This window comes from Podarcis vaucheri (genome assembly GCF_965113315.1).
Source record: "Podarcis vaucheri genome assembly, chromosome: 6".
NCBI lineage: Eukaryota > Metazoa > Chordata > Lepidosauria > Squamata > Lacertidae > Podarcis > Podarcis vaucheri.
In genome coordinates, this window is record NC_138764.1 from 72278479 (window position 1) to 72298528 (window position 20050).

The window sequence follows — 20050 nt, forward strand, 5'->3', positions numbered from 1 at the left end:
TTAAAACTGATGGTACAGAGCTGCTTGTCTGCGTTTATTTTCTGTCCTCTGTGCACTCAGATTCATGTATATGTAGGTTTCCTCCTCAATTGCTCAGCAGTCTTAAGGAGGCAGAGCAGTGACTAAGTCATTGTCTGTTCGTGCATCACCATGACTTGTCCATTCAGACATTTTGCCAAACTATGTTTCTTAACCGTGGGTTGGTGTTATGTCTGAATGGGCAAGTCATGGTTGACTATCGGTCAGTAAACCAGGGAACCAGAAACCATGGCTTTACAACTATGCTGAGCAATTGAAATCTACATATACATGAATCTGAGAAACCATGGCTTTACAAACTATGGTGATGCACAAATGTTTGTGTCCTAGGTATTTTATTTGGAGTAAAGTTTTCCCCAGCCCACCCCCGTTATTACCTATACTGTTAGCTGTCGATGCATCTTTAATAGGGTATTGTGCTGGGAATGCATTGGGAAATTTATCTGATGTTGCAGAGGTAATTAAGCATGTGCAATTACTTTCCCATAAATTATATTGTGACATTATATTTCTCCCCCTTGTGTGTAGCAGATTGTTTCTTGTAAAATATTACTAGTTTGGTGTTAAGAACTTTTATACCAAAGAGAGCCTGCTGGAAAGCACATAATATTCTGAAGTTTTATTTAACACCACTAGTAATGTGGCGCTTTGGGGAAGATTTGAGAGCTGTAGCACTTGGTATTGTAAGGAAATGCACACCATCAGCAGGCCAGTTTACGTGTGCTTTTGTACCACACTTGATTTTCTGGGTTCTGATCCAGACTGGACAGAATACGAACTGGGCTGTCAAAGCCTTTTATTGCTGTAGCAATACCACTCTCCAGGCCAGTTTATTCTCCATTTGGACAAGATCATCCTCTATATAAGGGCAGTGGTGAAATGAACAGTGGTTTGACAGAACCCAGAAAATCAAGTGTGGTACAAAAGCACACTAAAACTGGCCTGCTGATGGTGTGCATTTCCTTCCTTCAGTGATCTTAGTCCTACTGGGGAAAGTGGCATTAAGTTTGTGGACCACAAGCCTTACAGTTTTCCTTTATAATGAGGAATCTGTTGTTTTTGGCAATAGGAGAGTGTTTGGTTAACACCGTAACTAGCTGTGAACCTTTTACTGTACTTTTGCTCTCAGTTCTTTTTAATCTTTTCCAAGACTAATACAGAGGAAAAGATATCAATACAGAGGAAAAGAGTAAAAAGGCATTTCTTCTTTTTTTTTACATCATTGGTGTCAACAACACTTTCTGTTGCTGTAACATTATAAAAATGGTTTCTTGCTGAGTGCCACGCCCATTTTTAATTTTTCCTCCCCAAATTCTATGGCAAGACCTTTAAGGGCAGAGTTGTGCCTTTCCACCCAAAGAGATAAAATCATAATGCACCTCGCAGAAATCCTGAAGAGTGTTTTTGAAATTGGGTTTTAAAAATACTCAAGCAGTGAAGGCTTTCAGTTAAAATTTTAGGGAAGTAAATTCAAAATGCTGGTTTGAAAGTTTCCCTAAAATTTTAACTGAAAGCCTTCTTTACATTGGAAATCCACGGCTTGAGTATTTTTAAAACCCAGTTGCTACAGCCCCCCCTTCCTGCTTTAAACATTTTGCATGCAAGAAACCCACAGGTCCCCTACCCCAGACTTAAAAGGACAATTAAAGCCCATCAGAGTTAATGGTTTAGACAATCTTTAGAAATGGTTTTTATCCGGTAACTCTGATGGGCTTTAATTGTCCTTTTAAGGGATAAGAACCATTTAAGGTCATTTTGTTGCTCTGGCTAGTTTCAGAGCAACAAAATGTTTTTTTAACATCTGGGACAATTCATCAAGGTCAGTCTAGACCAGGCATAGGCAAACTCCAGCCCTCCAGATGTTTGGGACTCCAACTCTCATCACCCCTAGCTAACAGGAGCAGTGATGAGGGATGATGAGAGTTGGAGTCCCAAACATCTGGAGGGCCGGAGTTTGCCTATGGTCTAGACTGACATTGATGAATTGTCCCAGATATATAAAAAAACATTTTGTTGCTTTGAAACTAGTCAGGCCTATTCTAATGGTTCTGCCCGACCAAGGCCTCGTTTTCACAAAGAGCAGATGTGGTTGCAAACCCTGTGCCTGGACTCCTCTTACTTTGGGCTGTAGGTGGGGGTGCACATGATGGGATGTTCTGGCATACCACCTCCACACCCCCAAAAGCATAATTCCCTGCACATAAAAAGTGTCAAGCTAATTATAATCTCCCCCCCCCCCAAGCATGCAGAAAATGATGTATGGCACAACATTGGCTTCACACACTGAACTGCATTTGCTGTTTGTGAGAATTAGGCCTTAGGCCCTATCCTTTTCTCCCATTGCAATATCCAGCTTGCCTCCCTGCGGATGGAGAGATGTAAGGCAATAGCTGTGCAGTCTATATGTGAACATACTATTTTAGCAAAAGCAACGTTTTACGCAAAATCAAACACTTAAATGCTGGGGCTGCATTTTTGCCCGCAGCTGAATGTGTGCAAATCCTGTTGAAATCTGTGGGACTTGCATGTGTGCAACTGTTCAGTTCTGCAGCCGGTGGTGGGGGTTGCACAGTAATTTGCCTTTTTTGTAATAAGATGAAATGTTTCACCTAGTCACTCTTGAGATGAGTTAAACCAATTCCTTAGTGTTCTCCCTGACAGCTGAACTCTCATCTCACAGCTATTGATACTCCACTGCAAAATCAACTTCAGAGCTTTACTGCTTGCACATAGTTGACCAGTGCAGCACTATACCTCTGACTCAGTTTTTTTATTTAAAAAATACATGAAATTAAATTGCTTCTAGGTGATTGGATTGGCACAGCCCTGCTTTTTCATTTTAATTTTTAACTTATGAATGGTGCCGCATGTTGACATAGTTGTTTGTTGCTAAACTTTATATAATGTGTGATTTCAGATTCAGCTTGAACTATTATCTAACTCACTACATGTAGCAGTGCATTATATGTAATGTTAGTATTTCTGCTTGAATCCTTGGTATTGCAATGGAATTCCTACTTTATTAAATGTATTTGATATGCTAGTTTACTGTGTAGAATTTAAATTTTTTCTGGTTGTGCTCTTCCTTTTTACAATCCGCTAGATAAAGGTAGTTTCTGACAATTACTGATCTATGTTTGTATTGCCAATGTACTTAGGGGGTAATGTAAAAATCATTTTAACAAAAGGAAATACAGATATTTAAAAAAATTTAATACTAACTATATGGGAAAATGGTCCATTGTGAAAACATAGTTTATCTTTGGATTCAATGTTTGTCTTTGGTTTTACAAAGTAGCTTGTATTTTAAGTATTTTCTACATAATATGGTAAAAATGTAGAACAATTGCAATGCATCAATAAAAAGGGTTAATTTTCTGTACTCTATTCATTTGCTGTTTTATGACTCGTGTTTTATGGTTACAAGTCCCAAAGGCTAATCTTAATTTTAATCTGAGTGGTAGAGCATCCGTTTTGCATGCATAAGGTCCCAAGTTCAGTCTATGACATCTTTAAGTATTGTTGGGGCAAGAAACCCCAGAGGGCAACTGATAGTCATTGCGCTTTGCTAGAATGAACCAATGGTGTGGCTCTGTATAAGGTAGCTTCCTGTGTACCAAAATAAAGAGTGCTAATACTCTGGATAGTTGATGTGGAGCCCTAAATATTGTCGTGGGTTTGTGCATGCCCCTGTATGCGTTTGCAGGGCTGCTGGATAATATTGGGGGGAGGTTAAGGCCAGGAGCCCCCCCCCCCGATTCTTTGCTGCTGCAGTTTCAATTACATGTGTATACTGCCCTACATCAGATCTCAGGGCAGTTCACAACATAAAATTGCAATATAAAAACTACAAAACGCATAGTAAAAACAAGAGCAACGCATTCAATAGGGCATTGGATGCCAATCAGCCAAAGGCCTGGTTGAAGAGGAACATTTTCACCAGGCGCCTACAAGTGTGTAATGAAGGTGCCAGCTGAACTTCCTGATACACAGATACAGCTCTAATGTTTGAACACTAGGCAGGCAACACCATTGCTAAGGACATTTAATCATTGTTGCTAAGGAATTGAAGGAAGGAAGGAACACACAGACCCACACATGTCCCTCCCAGAGCAGCAGGAGAAGCTGGATGGGGGAGGATACCGGGGTAGGTTTGTTGAAGCACTTTTTTCATGTCCATGTTATTTAATTCATTCACCAGTGTACTGCACTTTACAGAACACAACAGAAATGTCTGGTTTCGGTATGTTTTATGCAGAAGCAGCTTCCTTGAAATGAGGTTTCCTTCCTACTGATAAAAGAAAATGGTGCTATTGCAGGCCCTCCCCTTTGATTTTCTATGTTCCCTTCCCACCCCCACATCACTACTGGTCTGCTTGTTATTAATGAGCTGTTATTTATTAATATACAGTAACCATCTTTAATCTGGCCTTCAACATCTGAGAGGTGGGGTTTTCAGGACCCACTCTATTCCTGTGACTGTTTTAACTGTTTCTAACATTGACCTTTAAATGTTGGTAACATGCCCAGGGACCTGCAAGTGAGGAGCGGGTAATCATTAAACACAACAATACAAAAATATGCATGCAAAATGAATTGGCAAAAGCAATAAAATACCTTATAACTCCAACAGCTTACAGTGGTTTGGGGGTGGGGAGAAATGGGGATCATTGTGTCTGGCAAGCTGAAATATTTGTGCAGGTGGGGTATTTGTCACACTGTGACATGGGATTCCATCCAGTATTCCCTATTCCCTTTCCCCTTTTATCTTCACAACAGCCCTGAGAGGCAGGCTAGGCTGAGAGTTGGTAGTTCAAACGCCAAAGTTGTGAAAACAGCAAATACTTAAAAAGTCCTTGTTGCTTATTTGGGTTGGTGAACTTTGGGGTACTTTGCTATAAATACCAGGACTATGAAACCTTGTTGAGCTTTTTCGGGCCAAAGTTGACCTTTTTTTTTTTTTTGCAAAATCTCATTGAAAAAGGGTTTTTGAGCTACTTTTAATGAAATTTGCCAAAATCTACACTTCCAACACGGGCTGCCATAAATCCGGATTTTCCTGGACATTTCAGCAATTTCTGCCCAGATGCTGTTTAAGAGGGCTATGCCTGGGAAATTCTGGACGTATGGCAACCCTAGCTTTTCTGAGCATTATACTGAATAAGCTGGAAATTACCATTTGTGTGTTTGCGTTCTTGTGCGCTTGTTATTTATGGAGGTCTATGAACAGATGTTTACATTAGAAGTAATTACTTGTACAAGCTCCCCTGCCCCACTTCCCAAATCTGGCCATTCCTCTGCTCTAGAAGTAGCCAATGTGGTGCCCTCTGAACGTTGCTGAACTCGCAACTCCCATCAGCCACAATGGTTAGTGGTCAGGGATTATGAGAACTGTAGTCCATCAACATTTGGAGGGTACAGCTTTGGCCCCACCTGCTCTAATCCTTTATCCTCGAAAGGAATATAATATAAATATAGTGAAAGGAAATGGGGATCAGATCGGGAAACCACAATGTCTGGTCAACCCTGCCCCTCTGCTCATTCTCAGAAGCACTATAATTTCCTGTTAGGCTATTTGTACTCGGGGGGGGGGGGGGAGACACACCTCCAAAAGCTTGTGTAATGGAGCTCCAAATTTCACAATGTTGCACCAGTTCTTGAAACAGACTGTGGTGTTCAATGCATATGGGATCTTGAGAAAAATGCTGAAGATAGGTAAACCATGTTGACCATGTTGACGCGTTAACCAAGCTGGAAGAATGCTATGTTCCTCATTAAGGTCTCAGCTAATGGAACAGTTTCTAGTGTATTATGTGCTTCTATATTCAGTCTGTGGAGAACTGCCGCAGCAGTGTAAGGAAAAGGTGTTTGCAGGGGGTGCCTTGTCCGGCAGATACATGCAAGTGCCCTAACATTGAAAGTTGGAGTCTGGAGCCCTGGCTCAAATTAAGCCTTGCCTACTTAATTATATCTACCTGTCATAAGCCTAACCAGCACTGCTTTAATGCTAGGCTGGCCTACTTTACATAAGACTGTTCTGTATTTGAGGGCATCCCCTGCAAACACCTGTTTGAAAGATGATCTGAATTGAGTTTAGTTTGAAGATAAAGGACCATACAAGGAAGAGCAGGGGCCTAGAAGTTGCTTTTAGCAGTTAGTACCTGGGCAGTGAAACACTGAGGGCACAAGGAGGAGGGGACAACAAAGGACTAGATGGTTGGAAGCTGAATAAGAGTTTGACCAAACTGCGGGAGGCAGTGGAAGACAGGTGTACCTGGCATGCTCTGGTCTATGGGGTCACGAAGAGACAGACAGGACTAAACGAATACACCTGGGCAGCAGAATGAGCAGGCATTACAGGCCATCTGGTTATGGTTATTCCACTATGATGTGAGATGTATTTCAATTTTTTTCAATTTGTTTTATTTATTAAATTTGCATACCACTCTACATTCGTAGATCTCAGGGAAGTTCGCAGCATAAAATTGCAAGATAAAAACCCAAAATTGATTCTACTCATTTCTAAATTTGCATCTTTATATATCAATTAGCATATGAACATTTCATTTCATTTTTTGTCATTTTTGGTGATGCATTTCCTCTGTTGTCGAGATAAGGAAGTGACCACCTTATTCAGTACATTTAGAAAAGAAAAAAACATACCACACATAAAGGGCCTTTTCAGCTGCTTGAAAAGAGGCATGAATGAAAAGTAATCTTGTCCTTATAGCAAGTTACAGAGCCTCTGCTAAAGTTTGCATTTATTTAGATGGCATAATATTGAAATGATTTTGGTGCAGCCTCTAGGTGGCACCATAAGCCTTTGCGTCAAAGCTCTCTTATACAAAAGCCAAAGAGGTAGAAAAATGTACAGCTGCTTTGTTTACCCAGCAGACTGGGGTAGCCAACATGGTTGCCTCCAGAAGCTGTTGGAAAACAAATCTGCATAGCCAATCAGCGGGAAGAATGGAAGCTGGAATGCTAAAACTGCTGAAGTGTATAATATTGGCTGCCCAATAACACTGCTTTAAAGGCAAGTGACCCATCATGGCAAAATAAATGGACGCCAAAAAGAGCAGCAGTGGTTTGGTATTGCTGGCAGGGGAACAAAGGAATCCCTAGCTCATATTGTGATAGGAATTTTATGCTCTTAGATATATGGTAATGTTCATAAGTGTACCAACCAAGCACATACATAGATCAGCACAGGAAGACCAACCTGGAACCATTTTGATTCCTAAACTGAACAAATGTTTTCTCTGCAAGGTCAAAGTGGGAAACCTCCCCATTGTCTCTTTCCTCACAAATCCTGTCTTAAGGACACATTTAAGATATGAATAGGGTGTGAGCCTGTGACCTGGCCCAGGAACTAAGTATTTATCACTACAAAAGAATGGCCGGGCTCCCCAGGCAACCCAATCAAGTAACCTGCCAAACAGGAGATAAACAACAACAGGAGAAAAACAATATTCAAATTTCTGTTTTAGACCGCCTTTTCTGTGATGTAGGTGTGATGTATCTGAGGGGTGGTCTTAGGTTACACCCCTTCTGTGATGTACGTATGATGTTTCTGGGGGTGGTCTTGATCTACAGGAGGGCAATTTCAAAAGTCTTTATAAGGCTTTGCACACCATTTTTCTGGGTCCTCCTCCTCTCCTGCATGTAGGGGGAGCACCCTGTTGCAACAGATCAATAAAGATCCAGCTTACTAGCTGCTTTGCTTCTCAATATTCTCTGGTTGGCCTCTGTTATTTTCTCCTACCAATAGGGAACCTACGTAAGGACTCTATATGGGCTCTTGGATACCCCATAAAGGAAAAGGGCAATTTTTGTTTACAACAATTTCATGTTAAATTTTGTAGCAGAACCTAGAAAGATATACTGGATATGCTATTGTACTTTCCCCTTCTTTTTACCCTACCAAAGATGAACATTTGGAACTCAAATGCAGTGCTACCCTTGTGATGTTGGTGGGAGTCATAGTGCGGGGAGAGTTATCTGCATAAGCAAACCTGCCATTTCATTTCTCTCCTAGCAGAAGAATTGTAGTTCAGCAGATGCACTGCATGCAGAAGATCCAGGATCAATCCCTGGCATCTCCAGGGATTCCTGGAAACAGGACAGGAGCTGGTGCCAGTTAGTGCAGACTATGCAGAGCTAGATGGGCCACTGATCTGAATTGGTGTAGAGCCCTGACTTCTCTCTTGGGCAGGCAAATCAGCCGCTCCTTACAGGCAAGCATTGCGAGCCATTCCAGCTTGTCCAATGGCAGGGCATGTGACCTTGAAGCTCCAGAAAAAGGGAACTTGTTCTTTCCTGAAATTAATCAGAAACTATTTGCATTCTACAATAACGCTACTAGACTGTCAGAGAGATATTGATCTATTGCGAGATTTGCTGTAGACCTGATTGCTTTGCTAATACAGGCAAGCAGTGGCTCATTTCTAACTGTCTTTGTCAGTGAGGTTTTTTTTTTTAAATTAAAAAAACCCCACTTTAATCAAATGCAATGCATTTGAACTCAAATGTTTCCGGGTCTCTTTCCATTGGTTACTGTTTCAATGTCAGTTAATGTTAGTGGTCTTAATCTCAATTATAAAGGTTCAAATCTTCCTTTTTTCAGTTTGTGGGGATTAAATGAGAAGTGGGAAGAACCTTGAGCTCCTTGGAGAAAAATGTGGGATATAATTGCAATAAATGCAACAAGGAATAAATAAAATAAAATAAAGAGTAGGACCAAGGAATCCAGAAAATGGTTCAAAAACCATTTAATTAAGAAAAAACCTGGTTTTCAGTGATGCTCTTTCTTTGAGCAAAAGGGATTTTGCGGTGGAGGGTGGGCAGGAGGGTTCTTCAGATTTTCTGCCTTCAGATAACATAATATTAACCAGACTTCTATGGAACAATTTAACAGAGGATTTTGGGCCATATTCTAGGGAACACACTATCCCTGGTGCTGGGTCTATTGGACAACCATGGGAATGAATAGGGGGTACTATGAATAGGGTATTTAGTAGGGTATACTATTCTAGTAGGGTATCCTATTAAAGGTACCAAGATTATTCCCTTGCAGCTACATATTGCAGGCAGACACCAGGGAAGTTTATTTGCTATTAATGAGTTTCTCTGGAAAAAACGATAGATAAACACTAGAAACCTCTGTTTGAAAACTACTCTAGAGTTGCAACATGGCAGGGACCATAAACTTATTTGGCCATAAGCCTTAGAGCAAGATGGGAAGCCTTGCTTTGTATTCCATGTCTGAATGAGAACAGAGGTCCATTCCCTATGAAAACATATTCTGACCATTGTAGAGCATCCGAGTGGGTAAAGACCAGCACTTCTGGCATCACATATGAAGTGGAGGCATGTTCTGAAAGCAGGTGAGGCAACTGATTCTGTCAAACACCTGTTGAGTGTTCTCAAGTAGCCCAGGTAGTATTAAAGTCTGCAATGAATGAATAAATGAATGCCTGGGCCTTCTGTCTTTCCCATAATCACTTCATCAATCAGCACCCCATTAGTTCTTTTACTCCATAAAACTTGTATGCAATAGTCCTACTTGCACCCTGCTTGGAACTCAAGACTTTGAACCACATTGTTGGCCTAAATGGTCCTGTTGAGTTATCACCACTGCATTCACTTCCCAAGGATGAATAGCAAGAAGATCTTTGTTCTATCATAAATGTGTGGGCCCTGTCATATTGTTTGAGCCAATGTTTAGAATTTGCTGCTTATGTCAAATCAGAGCACTCAAGAATTTTGCCACTTGATACACTGTGTACTTGGGATCTGATTCCTCTATATAAAATTTATGTGCAATGGCATCATTTATTAACTGTATATGTATAAATTGTGGATGACACCGGCAAACGATATATGGCTGGAGACCAATACTTTCCCAGTTGTAGCTCAGGATTAGTTAGCATGCGAAAGCCAAGATTTGTGTACCTAGGCACCCTTCATAAATGACACTATGTGCATTTATTTTGTACTTGGGAATCAGATTCTGAGTACAAAATGTATCCACTCAATTCAGATCTCATTATCTACTATCAAATTCCATGTTGAATAAACTAGTTCAAAATGTAAGGAAAGTAATAGGATAATCTGGGTTGTGGTAAGGTAAGAAAGCAGCAAAAGGGCTGCACAGAAATAAAGCCCAATATGACTTCTCACCAGTACTGCAAAATATTTTTGTTTTGGGGCATTCTTAGGGCACAGAACCTGGTTGAAGACTTGCCCATATAATTGTGACACTCAATAAGAACTTTATTTCTTTTGAACTCCTTGTTAGCCATCCCTCACTGGAAATACCTCATGTGACATAAATGCGCTTTTTAAAAACAATGGAAAACCCCTCAGATTGGTTCCTCACTTGAGGAACCCCTAGCCTGTGACATCTCTACTCCACACTAGCAGAAAGAGAATCAAGAAATGTCCCTAGCAGTTGGGGACCAGAGGGCATTTTTTCTATGAAATGTCAAAGCAAGCTCCCTGGGACACAGGTTAAATGAGACCCTCTAGAACAGAGGTGCCCAAACTTTTTTCAAAGAGGGCCAGATTTGATGTATTGATGTAGTGAACATGCATGACGGCTGACCAAAGTTGTTGAGCTTTTTTTAGGATTGAAGTTGAAGTTGCTGAGCATTTTTTACGGATTTACCCCAGGACATATACTGCCATGGGGGCTGGATTAAATCGACCGGCAGGACGGATTAGGCCCCCGAGGCGGACTTTGGTGAGGGATGGTGAGAAAAACACATTTTTCGAAGAACGAGACATACAACAGCCCACTGTGTGAAATCCTGCAAAAATGAAATGAAACAAAAATTGAGTGATTTTTCTATCTCTAGCCATGTGTGTAAGTAAGAGAGAGAGATTTGAGCTTGCCCCATGTATAGCATCTCACTCTAGTTCCAGAAATCAGCATCCCTGTGGTTTTCTAGTCATTGCTTTGGCTGCAGCATCAAAATTTTGGAGAGACTTCTGTGTTCTGCTCTTGCTTCTTTCAGTATGTGATTTTCACAACAAGAAATGGAATGAGATCAGGGAAGGGACAGAGGAGATGGCCGGTTGATGTCAAAGTAAGTACACAGAACTAGGGCTTTGACGTTAGTACATAAGCAATAGCTGCTAGATACTTCCTAGAAGATTGAATTTAATTCTTTCTTTGGGATTCATTTGGCACTCCTTTCTCTCTGCTTCAGTACATGGGTTGGCTTATACGATGGACATTTCTATCAATGGCACTCAGATAACCCCATGAGCAAGGGAGGTGGGTGGGGAAGGAACTTCAAGATCAGTCTTTCTTGACTCAGCAGTTTTAATCCTGGAATTATGTCAACTAGAACATAATTATTGTATTTTATATTGAGAGATTGTAGTATTAAACACCCACCCACCACCACCACCACCAACTGGCCTGGTGGATAGTCCACTCCAGTTTGGCAATAGAATGTGGCTGAGATTTCTGGACTGCATATGCATGTGCCTACAAGTTGTATTTTCTGTTGAGGTTCAGCTGTGGCACGTTGTTTGGAGCATGGCCGGTGGATGTGAGAAATCTCTGCACCTTCACACCTACAGCGGATGTGCGATTGTTGTGAAAAAAGGGACTTGACCATCCGGAAATGCTGTTTTTACATAATCAAGTCAAATAAGAAAAAAGGAATCACAGCTGAAATTTGTTTAGGGGTTGTTACTGCTGAAAAATAAATCAAGTATACTAGGAAAGAGTTTAGTCTATATCTCATTGCTAATAGCATTGCAGGTTCTGAATGAAGAGTGGGAAGCTACAGCCTTCCGGATGTTTGTTTGTTCAGTCAAAAGCATGGCTAAACTGCTTAATCGTTTGTAAATCTATGAGCAGTGCACAATATATATAAAATATCATTTTTAAAGAAACACTATGTAAAACCAATAAACATAAGTGAAACAAATAAAAGCAGGGATTTGGGGAATTCAAATAAAGAGAAACAGGGTCTGTTCTTAAGGGTCAGGTTAATCCTGTTGCTGGACACCAACAGCACCAGCCCATGTGGCCAGTGATCAGTGATGATGGAAGTTCTTGTCCAGCAATCTCTGGAGCACCAGAGTTTCCCTACCATCTTCTAGACCCAGACTTATGGAGAGTTCTTGCACACACACACACACACACACACACACACACACACCTTTTCTGGTTCAGAAAAAGGAATAATTCATGTTGGCTAATATTGCAAGTTAAAAATATAATAATAAAGCAAGAAAAGAAACCAAAGCAAGAAGCGGATATAGTGGCAGATTAGGAAACATTTGAAAAAAGGGTACCAAGAATGATCAAACAATGGTCAGGGAAAAACCTTCTGAAATGGAAGGCAATGGAATTGCCATAACTGAGGCATTGCTCAGCCACACATCCTCCGTGCTTGAATGATTCTGGCAGTGAAAGAGTTAAGTCTCACAGCTGTTCTCTTCATGGGATAGAGCGGCCTCTCTCCTCCAGAACTGGCCATCTGGTTTTAATAAAGTGCAGCAAATGAGGCTGTGCTCCCTCCCCCATTTTTTACGGAGAAACTGTCAAAACATTCCAATGGTGTGAGCTCGACTGCAGCGCACAGACCGCGGGCAAAGCGCAGGACACCAGGTACTGCAACCATGGCTCCCCAACATGCCTTGCTTCTGCTGGTTATCGTCGCCAATGCCGTTGACGGGCAACAACATCAGTTAATGGAGTACATGGAGAGGAGGCTCGCTGTCTTAGAGGTGAGAGCACAAGAGCAGAATGGTCTCCTCCTCTGGGCCTGGTGGGCAAAGTGCGTTCCAGATTGGATTTAAGGGTTCTGGCTCTGCAGTTTCTTGAATATCTAACTTTGACAGAAGAACAGCAATCACCTATCTAGGGGTGGGGCAGGGAAGCTCCTCTAGAGCTGCAGAGGTTTGAAAATTATTATTGAACTGGAGTTTGAGCTAAGGAACCATAATGGTCTGTTGTCTGTTATCTGTTGACCATTAAGGAAGGTTATTGCCTGTAGGTGCAGGTGGTCTGATCTTTGAGAGTCTGGGGTAGTAGATCTGGAACTCTTGGGCTGCCCTGTGTGGAAATGCAAGACATTCTGAAAACGTTTTGCCAGGCTTTAAAGCCTTGCTCCTCATTCCATAATGTCGCAGCTCCTTAGAACATAATTGGATCTTTTGTTTCAAAACTCAGTGGCTCTACAGCACTCCATATGCTTATCAGCTAACTTCATCTGATAATCCTGCAGCAGCTATCCAGAGCATCGGTAGCTGGATGCAGAGCACTCACTGACTGGGAGGATAGGGTAATAAAAGTGTCAAGACAAAGGCTTTTTAAATCTAAAATAGAGGCATGGCATTTTCTTATCTCTAGAAACAAGCATGTGTTTGCAGAAAGTCTTGATAATGTAACTGCAGAGTGCATAGGGATGGCTAAGAATCCAAAAGGCAGATGAGAACATCTCAAAATGAACAGGCATCTTAACATGCCAGGACTTTAAAGCCAAGCTTACAATTCTGAGAGCCTGATTCTTGATTTTAGATGTTCGTGCAATCTGTCAAGACAAATGTAACTTGGACTCTACATGGCAACCAGAGTCCCAGGTTGGGTAGGTTAATTTTGTGTTTTTTAATACTGCCAAACACCCTGTGATCCTTGAATGAAGGGCAGGATATAAATTTTAACAACAACAACAGCAACAACAACAACAACAATAAATAAAAATAATAGTTTAGCATGTCAAGGATGGAGACCCCCCCCAATCCTCTGGACAGAGCATTGTTCCCCATGCAGCTGCATTCCAAAGCATTCCTAAGGTGCCCTATCTTCTTTCCTCCTTCTCTTAGGAGCGGATCACGCAGTGGCATGACCAGAGCAGCCGTTACTCCACTGAGCTGAGGGATTTCAAGAACAAGGTTTTGTCCATGCTGGAGTCAGTGGAGAAAGACCGGGAGACACTTCGCTCAGAGGTGGAAAACACTGCAGTGCGAGTGGACCGGCTGGAGCGAGAGGTGGACTACCTTGAAACTCAAAATCCTGCCCCGCCCTGTGTGGAGGTGGATGACAAATTAATGGAGAATCAAGTTGCCAATGCCAAGAAGCGCAAGAATGAGAAATATGACAAAATGACAGGTGAGTGGTCAACCTCACAGCATGCACTCATACTAATGGCCGTGCCAGATGATCCTGCAAGGCAGGCTTCAATGGTTGTTGTTGTTGTTGTTTTGTGTGATTCTTCTACAAGTCCCTCAGCATTGACCATCAGTGCTATATTTTGTCCCCATGGCTGAAACATCCATGATTAGTTGCAGAGGAGAGAGCTGTGTTTTGGGGAGAGGAATACAGCCCATATTGCTATGTGACTTTTTAAAAGGGACTAGATCACATGAGGTCTAGAGCTGGACATCTATTTCAACACACACACACCCTCCGCCCCCTGGATAGTAGCGGTGAACTGATAGGCCTTTTAAAAATGGCAGAATGAAATTTGCGAAGGTTGTTCACAGTTCTGTGAAAAGGAAGAAGGGGTCTCTTTGTTCGCAAAATGACTCTTCTGTTTAGCAAACCTTTATTTATTTATTGCATTTCTTTCCTGCCCTTTTTTGGGCAAAAGAGTCCCGAGGGCAGCAAAATGGGGAGGCATTGCTGCAGCAGGAGGGAGGAAGGGAAGTGGATATGCATTGTGAGGAACTGCAAAGCCTTTAAATATTTTTTAAAAAAACAACAACAAATGAACATTTAATGCTCGCCAAATGATGTAGGGAGTGGAGTAGGTTAGAGCAGGGTAATTCATTATTAAACAATGTCACAGGCACTGTCCAATAGGGATTTGTGACATCGGTGCAACTACAGTCTACACAGGAATTTCAATAGCAATGGCTGAGCAGTTGGGTTGGATGGATGGAAAAGATTATAGATTGAATGTTGGGACAATGTGCTATCCCTGACATAGAAAGGAAGATCTTTTGCAATATATGTGCAGCAGTTACTTCCCATAAAATAAGGGACTAGCGTACTTGAACAAGTTAGTTTGTGACATAGCAGGTTAGAATCCTGCACACAGTTAGGCTGCTGAAGTCCCATTGGCTTCAATCAGATTTAAGCAGACTGTGAGCAAGATTGCAGCTGCGGTATCTAAAACACATCCCAGCCATTGCAAGTGAGCAGTTCTCCCAGGCATAATGTTTTGTGAGTCATGCAATTCCTCCAATGCTTCTCACAAATCTGACTTCCCTGTGAAAGGCTTTTCCATTTGGGCTAGTGATTGGGGAAGCTGGGAGAGTATATTTCTTCTGCTGCTGGAACAGACTCAAATCACACCATATTCCAGAAAGTCAGTTTGCCACATTGCTAGCTCTTCAAGTGTCTCCTCACATCTGACTGTTGTCATGCTGCAGTGCTTTGTTGTGTTTGGTCCTTTTGTTCCAGATTAAAGTCTGCTAAGATGCACTCACCACTGTACAGATAAATTTGACATGAATTAGTTGTAAGTTTCTCATCCATGTCAGTTGCATATCTGTTCTATCCCCTTTCGGCATTAATCGATGATTCCTCACGTCATCCGCATGAAAACATGTATATAAATACATTTCTGGGGACATAATTCTCACAAAACATAAATTTCTATACAAATGTTCTTGGTTCAAGTAAGCATTGCTAGCAGTATTTATCTGCATCTGCAAAGCAAGCAAACAGAGCAAGAGAGTGAGCCATCCTTGTTCCTCCAACATCTGGCAATGAGCAGTATTCAACCTCTGAATATGGATGCTGCTGCCATAGAAGATTGCCACTGATAGACCTATAATTCATCCATGCGGTGATGATCCCTTATCAGGAAAGCAGCAGCTGTGAAACTCTGCACAGCTATGTAATATACTCCCAACTTTCCACCACCTTCTCCCTGCAGTTTAGCCCTTGAGGAGAACTGGTCAAGGAGGCTACTCAGTCCCAACCTTCAGTGTTTTAAGCGACGGGCAATGGAAACTGTATGCTCTGCTGCAGAATCAGCTATTGAAATAAGTGACTTGCAAGACAGTAATGAAAGCTTTGTTGCTAGAGCTAAGCTACACAATGTAGTAGAGAAGCCAAAGCCAGGAGAGAATCAATTCAGTTTGCCAGAAATAAATCAGGAACAGCTTGCTATATTAGTAGGCCAAGTCTTGTTTAGGCTGCTTTTTAAACAAGCAAGTCTAGCCTCAATTCAACAGTGATTTGAGACTTTGAGGGCAGTTCCCTTGGTCCGCCAAAGGGTGCATGTTTTTTGAGGGGGGAGGGGGGAGGAATAGGAGGCAAGATCTATTGAGTTCCCTTTCATGTGGGAGGGCCATGCAGAGAAAAGTGTAGAATAAGCAGGACTGGGAGAATATCTTCCACATGGGATTAATTCTTTCTGTGAATATAATGTCTCTACCACTTTAGGAGTTGCAATTTTCATAATGCAAGAGACACTTTGAAGACAGGTCTTTGCTCTTATCTAGTACTATTTGTCAACCAGATGTCTGCAGGAAGCTCACAAAGAGGACGGGTGGTGGTATATATTTTATGTGTGTATGTTTGTATTTTATGCACACACCAGTGGCGTAGCGTGGGGGGTGCAACAGGGGCTGGCCGCACCGGGCGCAACATCTAGGGGGGGCACGCTCGTCGCCTCCGGAGTCGCCGAAGAGCCTCGGGCGCAGGCTGTAGCAGAGCCCCATGTCTCGCGGAACCGACGAGCTGGCAGCGGCTCTCAGCGCTGGTGGTGGTCCCCGCGCGTCAGGGCCGCGGAGGGCGCGCCAGGCAGCCCCTCCTCACAGCCCCGCCGCCCCGCTGCTGCTGCTGCAGCTGCTGGGCCATGTTGCATTTTCCTCGCCTCTCTGCCCTCCTCTTCCTCCGGGCAAGCGGCATCGTTTGGGCGCCAGCGGCAACTTGCCTCAGATCACCTGACGTGGCAGGTTAGGGGTTGGGGGCACAAATTACTTGCCTTGCCCCGGGTGCTGACAACCCATGTTACGCTGCTGGCACACACTGCTTTTTCAGGTACCAACCTTGTTCACAATACAACCGAATGAATGGAAATGCAATTTTAAACCAGTCCCAAGAGTCTCAGATTTAGCATGGGGTGGGAGCAGTAGGAATTAAGGCATCGGGTTCTGAATAGGACAGATATTCTGGAATTTGTGATTTGCTCACATGTCTGTACACTATTTTTAATGATTCCTTTGCAGTTTTGTGCTATAGATTTGAGAATGAGAGCGAAGCACACTGTTAACTATCATATGACTATTCTTTATAGATTGCAGTGACACAGTGTCCCAGGTGAAAGCCATGAAAATCCTAAAGCGGTTTGGCAGCACTGCTGGACTCTGGACCAAAGACCCAGTGGGAAATTCAGAGAAGATCTATGTGTTTGATGGCACTAGCAACGACACCGTGTATGTCTTCCCCAGAATGAGAGAGTTCACGCTCTTCTCTGCTACACGAAAGGCTGCACGCATCAAGCTACCCTACCCATGGGTCGGCACGGGACACTTGGTATATGGGGGCCATCTTTATTATATCCGAAGACACGGCACTTTCCAGGTCATCAAGTTTAGCTTGGCCAACAAGACTATTGTGGATAGTTCAGTTTTCCCTGCCGAGGAGCAGATCCCTGTCTTTGGTCTTTCATCCTATAACTACATTGATCTGGTGGCCGACGAGGAAGGGATCTGGGCTATTTATGCCACACAAGAGAATGAAAGAAACATTGAATTGGCCAAGCTGGACCCTGCAACCCTGGACATTGAGCAAATGTGGGACACACCATGTCCCCGGGAGAATGCAGAGAGCGCTTTTGTCATCTGTGGTGCGCTCTATGTGGTGTACAACACGCGACTGCCCAGCCGATCTCGTATCCAGTGTGTCTTTGACGTCAGTGGCTCAATGGCAAATGAAGATGCTCCCCTAGTCTACTTCCCCAAGCGATATGGCTCTCACTCCAGCATGAAGTATAACCCCAAAGAGAGGCAGATCTATGCTTGGGATGATGGCTATCAGCTTATTTACCGCATGGAGATGAAGAAGAAGACCGACGTCTGAGAAAGGCCTAGAGCTCTGGTGGACAGCGCATCAGATACATGCTCCATTGCCTCCCTGCAGATACGACTCAGCTGCCTACTCATGCACATAGCATGTTCAGCTCCTTAGAAAACCAGCAAGCATGGAGTAGACTGGACTTCCTGATACATGAAACATTTTTAATGCAGAAATTGCCTGCATTTGAGGAGGGGAGGACTTGCCATTTATTTCTTTTCCCCCAGCTCACTTAAAATTGGATTATTGTTATTTTTTAGGCGGGGGGGGGGACACCTTATGCTTGAAAACATAAAGAAGTACTGGGGAATAGAGTTAATCAGCTCTATTTTTGAAGCAGGGGCGCCCCCTACATTTCCATACTGCCTTAGAAATCAAATTAACATCACCCCGGCAGCCCTGCTATTTCATAGACGCCTCCCTTTTCAGAATGACAGCCCAGAAGGATCTTAAACTGCCTGCCCAAATGAGGCAGTGAGCAGGCACTCATGATAACTCTAAGGCCAGGCACTGCAGTAATAATAATAATAATCCCATAGGGTTTGGTTAATTTAACAAGAATGTAAAACGTATTTTTCTTCTTGCTTTCCTTTGCCCTCCAGAAGCTTTAATTGGACAGTCCAGGTGGCAGTTTCCTGCTTGCTTGTTGTACCTTATTATTTCTGTTGTTCTATTTAAATCTCCTTTCTATAAATCAGAATATGTCTGTATTGGTTTTAGTTTTGTTTTGTTCATATGCCGCTGAAAATACTAGAGGGAGCTGCTCTGGCCCAGCCTTCATATTGAGATCTCTCTGATTTGCGGCCCCCTTCTGAGGTGGTGGTTCTTGTTGTTTGCCTGAAAGTTAGTGCTTTGTTAAAGATTAGTTTAAACAGAAAGCCGCTCATGAAAGCTACTGAGATTGGCTTGCCTGAAATCTCTCACAACGAAAACAAAGTCAGCTTTCTTCCAATTCCCAGCTTTCCTATCTAGCTGTTCTGTTCCCTCCAAAAGTCAATGAGAATTGATTGCATTCAGAGCCTTTGGTCATGTTTCAGGTTGTCCTCCTTTTCCATTTGTATTACAGTTTCTTACTAATTGCTGGATTTGTCTAATTCTGGCTCTGTTCTCATGCCATTGCCTCTGGGTTCTTTCTTTGTTAACTGAGCTGTGTACACACTCCCATTTACTTTTGCATCTACTAAGCTCCCACCACTTGTATGGGAAGCACTACATCTCCAACATTTGCCATAATCCACATCTATCCTGTCATTTCTTCTGAAATACTGCATTCTGATGCATTTCCCCACAAACCAGCTCTGATAGGTATTGAGAAAATGTGTTTTAAGCTACGTGTCCCTAATGCTAGTTATATGGTTTCCATATGTCCTTTAACAAGGAAACCTCTTAAAACTCTTGTAGGGTGTGATTATTGCAGATATTAATATTGCGCTGCCTGAAGCAATTGGATGCATAAATGCTGACTCCTTTGGGAATAAAAATGGTCCAGGCCCGTAAACATGATTCAAAGCTTTACTAACAAGAACTTCATAACAGGTACAAGAACAAATCAATGATGCATCCCAATAGCTCCATAAGACATAGCATAGGCTCCACATCTTCTCTGAAATATTATATAACTCTAAACAGACCTAGCTTCCATGTATTCTCTCTCTCTTTACGTACAGCCTGCATTCCAGCCTGAGGCTGTTTCTCCTGGAGAGGCATTATTAGCACATCTTTCTCTCACTGTGCCTGGGAACAAAAGACAAAGGCAACTCCCTTCAAAATTTGCAATTGAATACCTTAATCATGTGACCTAAAGTTGAACACTCACGTGAAAGAGGAGAGAACATCGACCCAGCTAGAAACTCAGAAAGCTCTTTTTTAGCTTTAGTATACCACAATGGAATTTTCCAATGTTAAACCCGTCAGCATTACACATGCAGGCATTATCCATGTCAGTGTGCAATTCAACAA

The 20050-nt window shown here is 42.4% G+C and overlaps 1 protein-coding gene and 1 long non-coding RNA gene across 2 annotated transcripts; both read left to right on the forward strand.

Moving 5' to 3' along the window:
* The first annotated feature begins 795 nt into the window (after positions 1-795).
* Positions 796-3426, forward strand: LOC309534661. The gene is made up of 2 exons (XR_014220824.1): positions 796-1704; positions 1874-3426. It is a non-coding gene; the product is annotated as an uncharacterized lncRNA (long non-coding RNA).
* A 9166-nt stretch (positions 3427-12592) lies between these two features.
* On the forward strand, positions 12593-18801 carry OLFML3 (olfactomedin like 3). Its single transcript, XM_082228441.1, has 3 exons — positions 12593-12786; positions 13885-14170; positions 17313-18801. Exons 1-3 carry the CDS (start codon positions 12679-12681, stop codon positions 18095-18097), a joined length of 1179 nt encoding a protein of 392 aa, XP_082084567.1. The 5' UTR covers positions 12593-12678; the 3' UTR covers positions 18098-18801.
* Positions 18802-20050: the final 1249 nt, after the last annotated feature.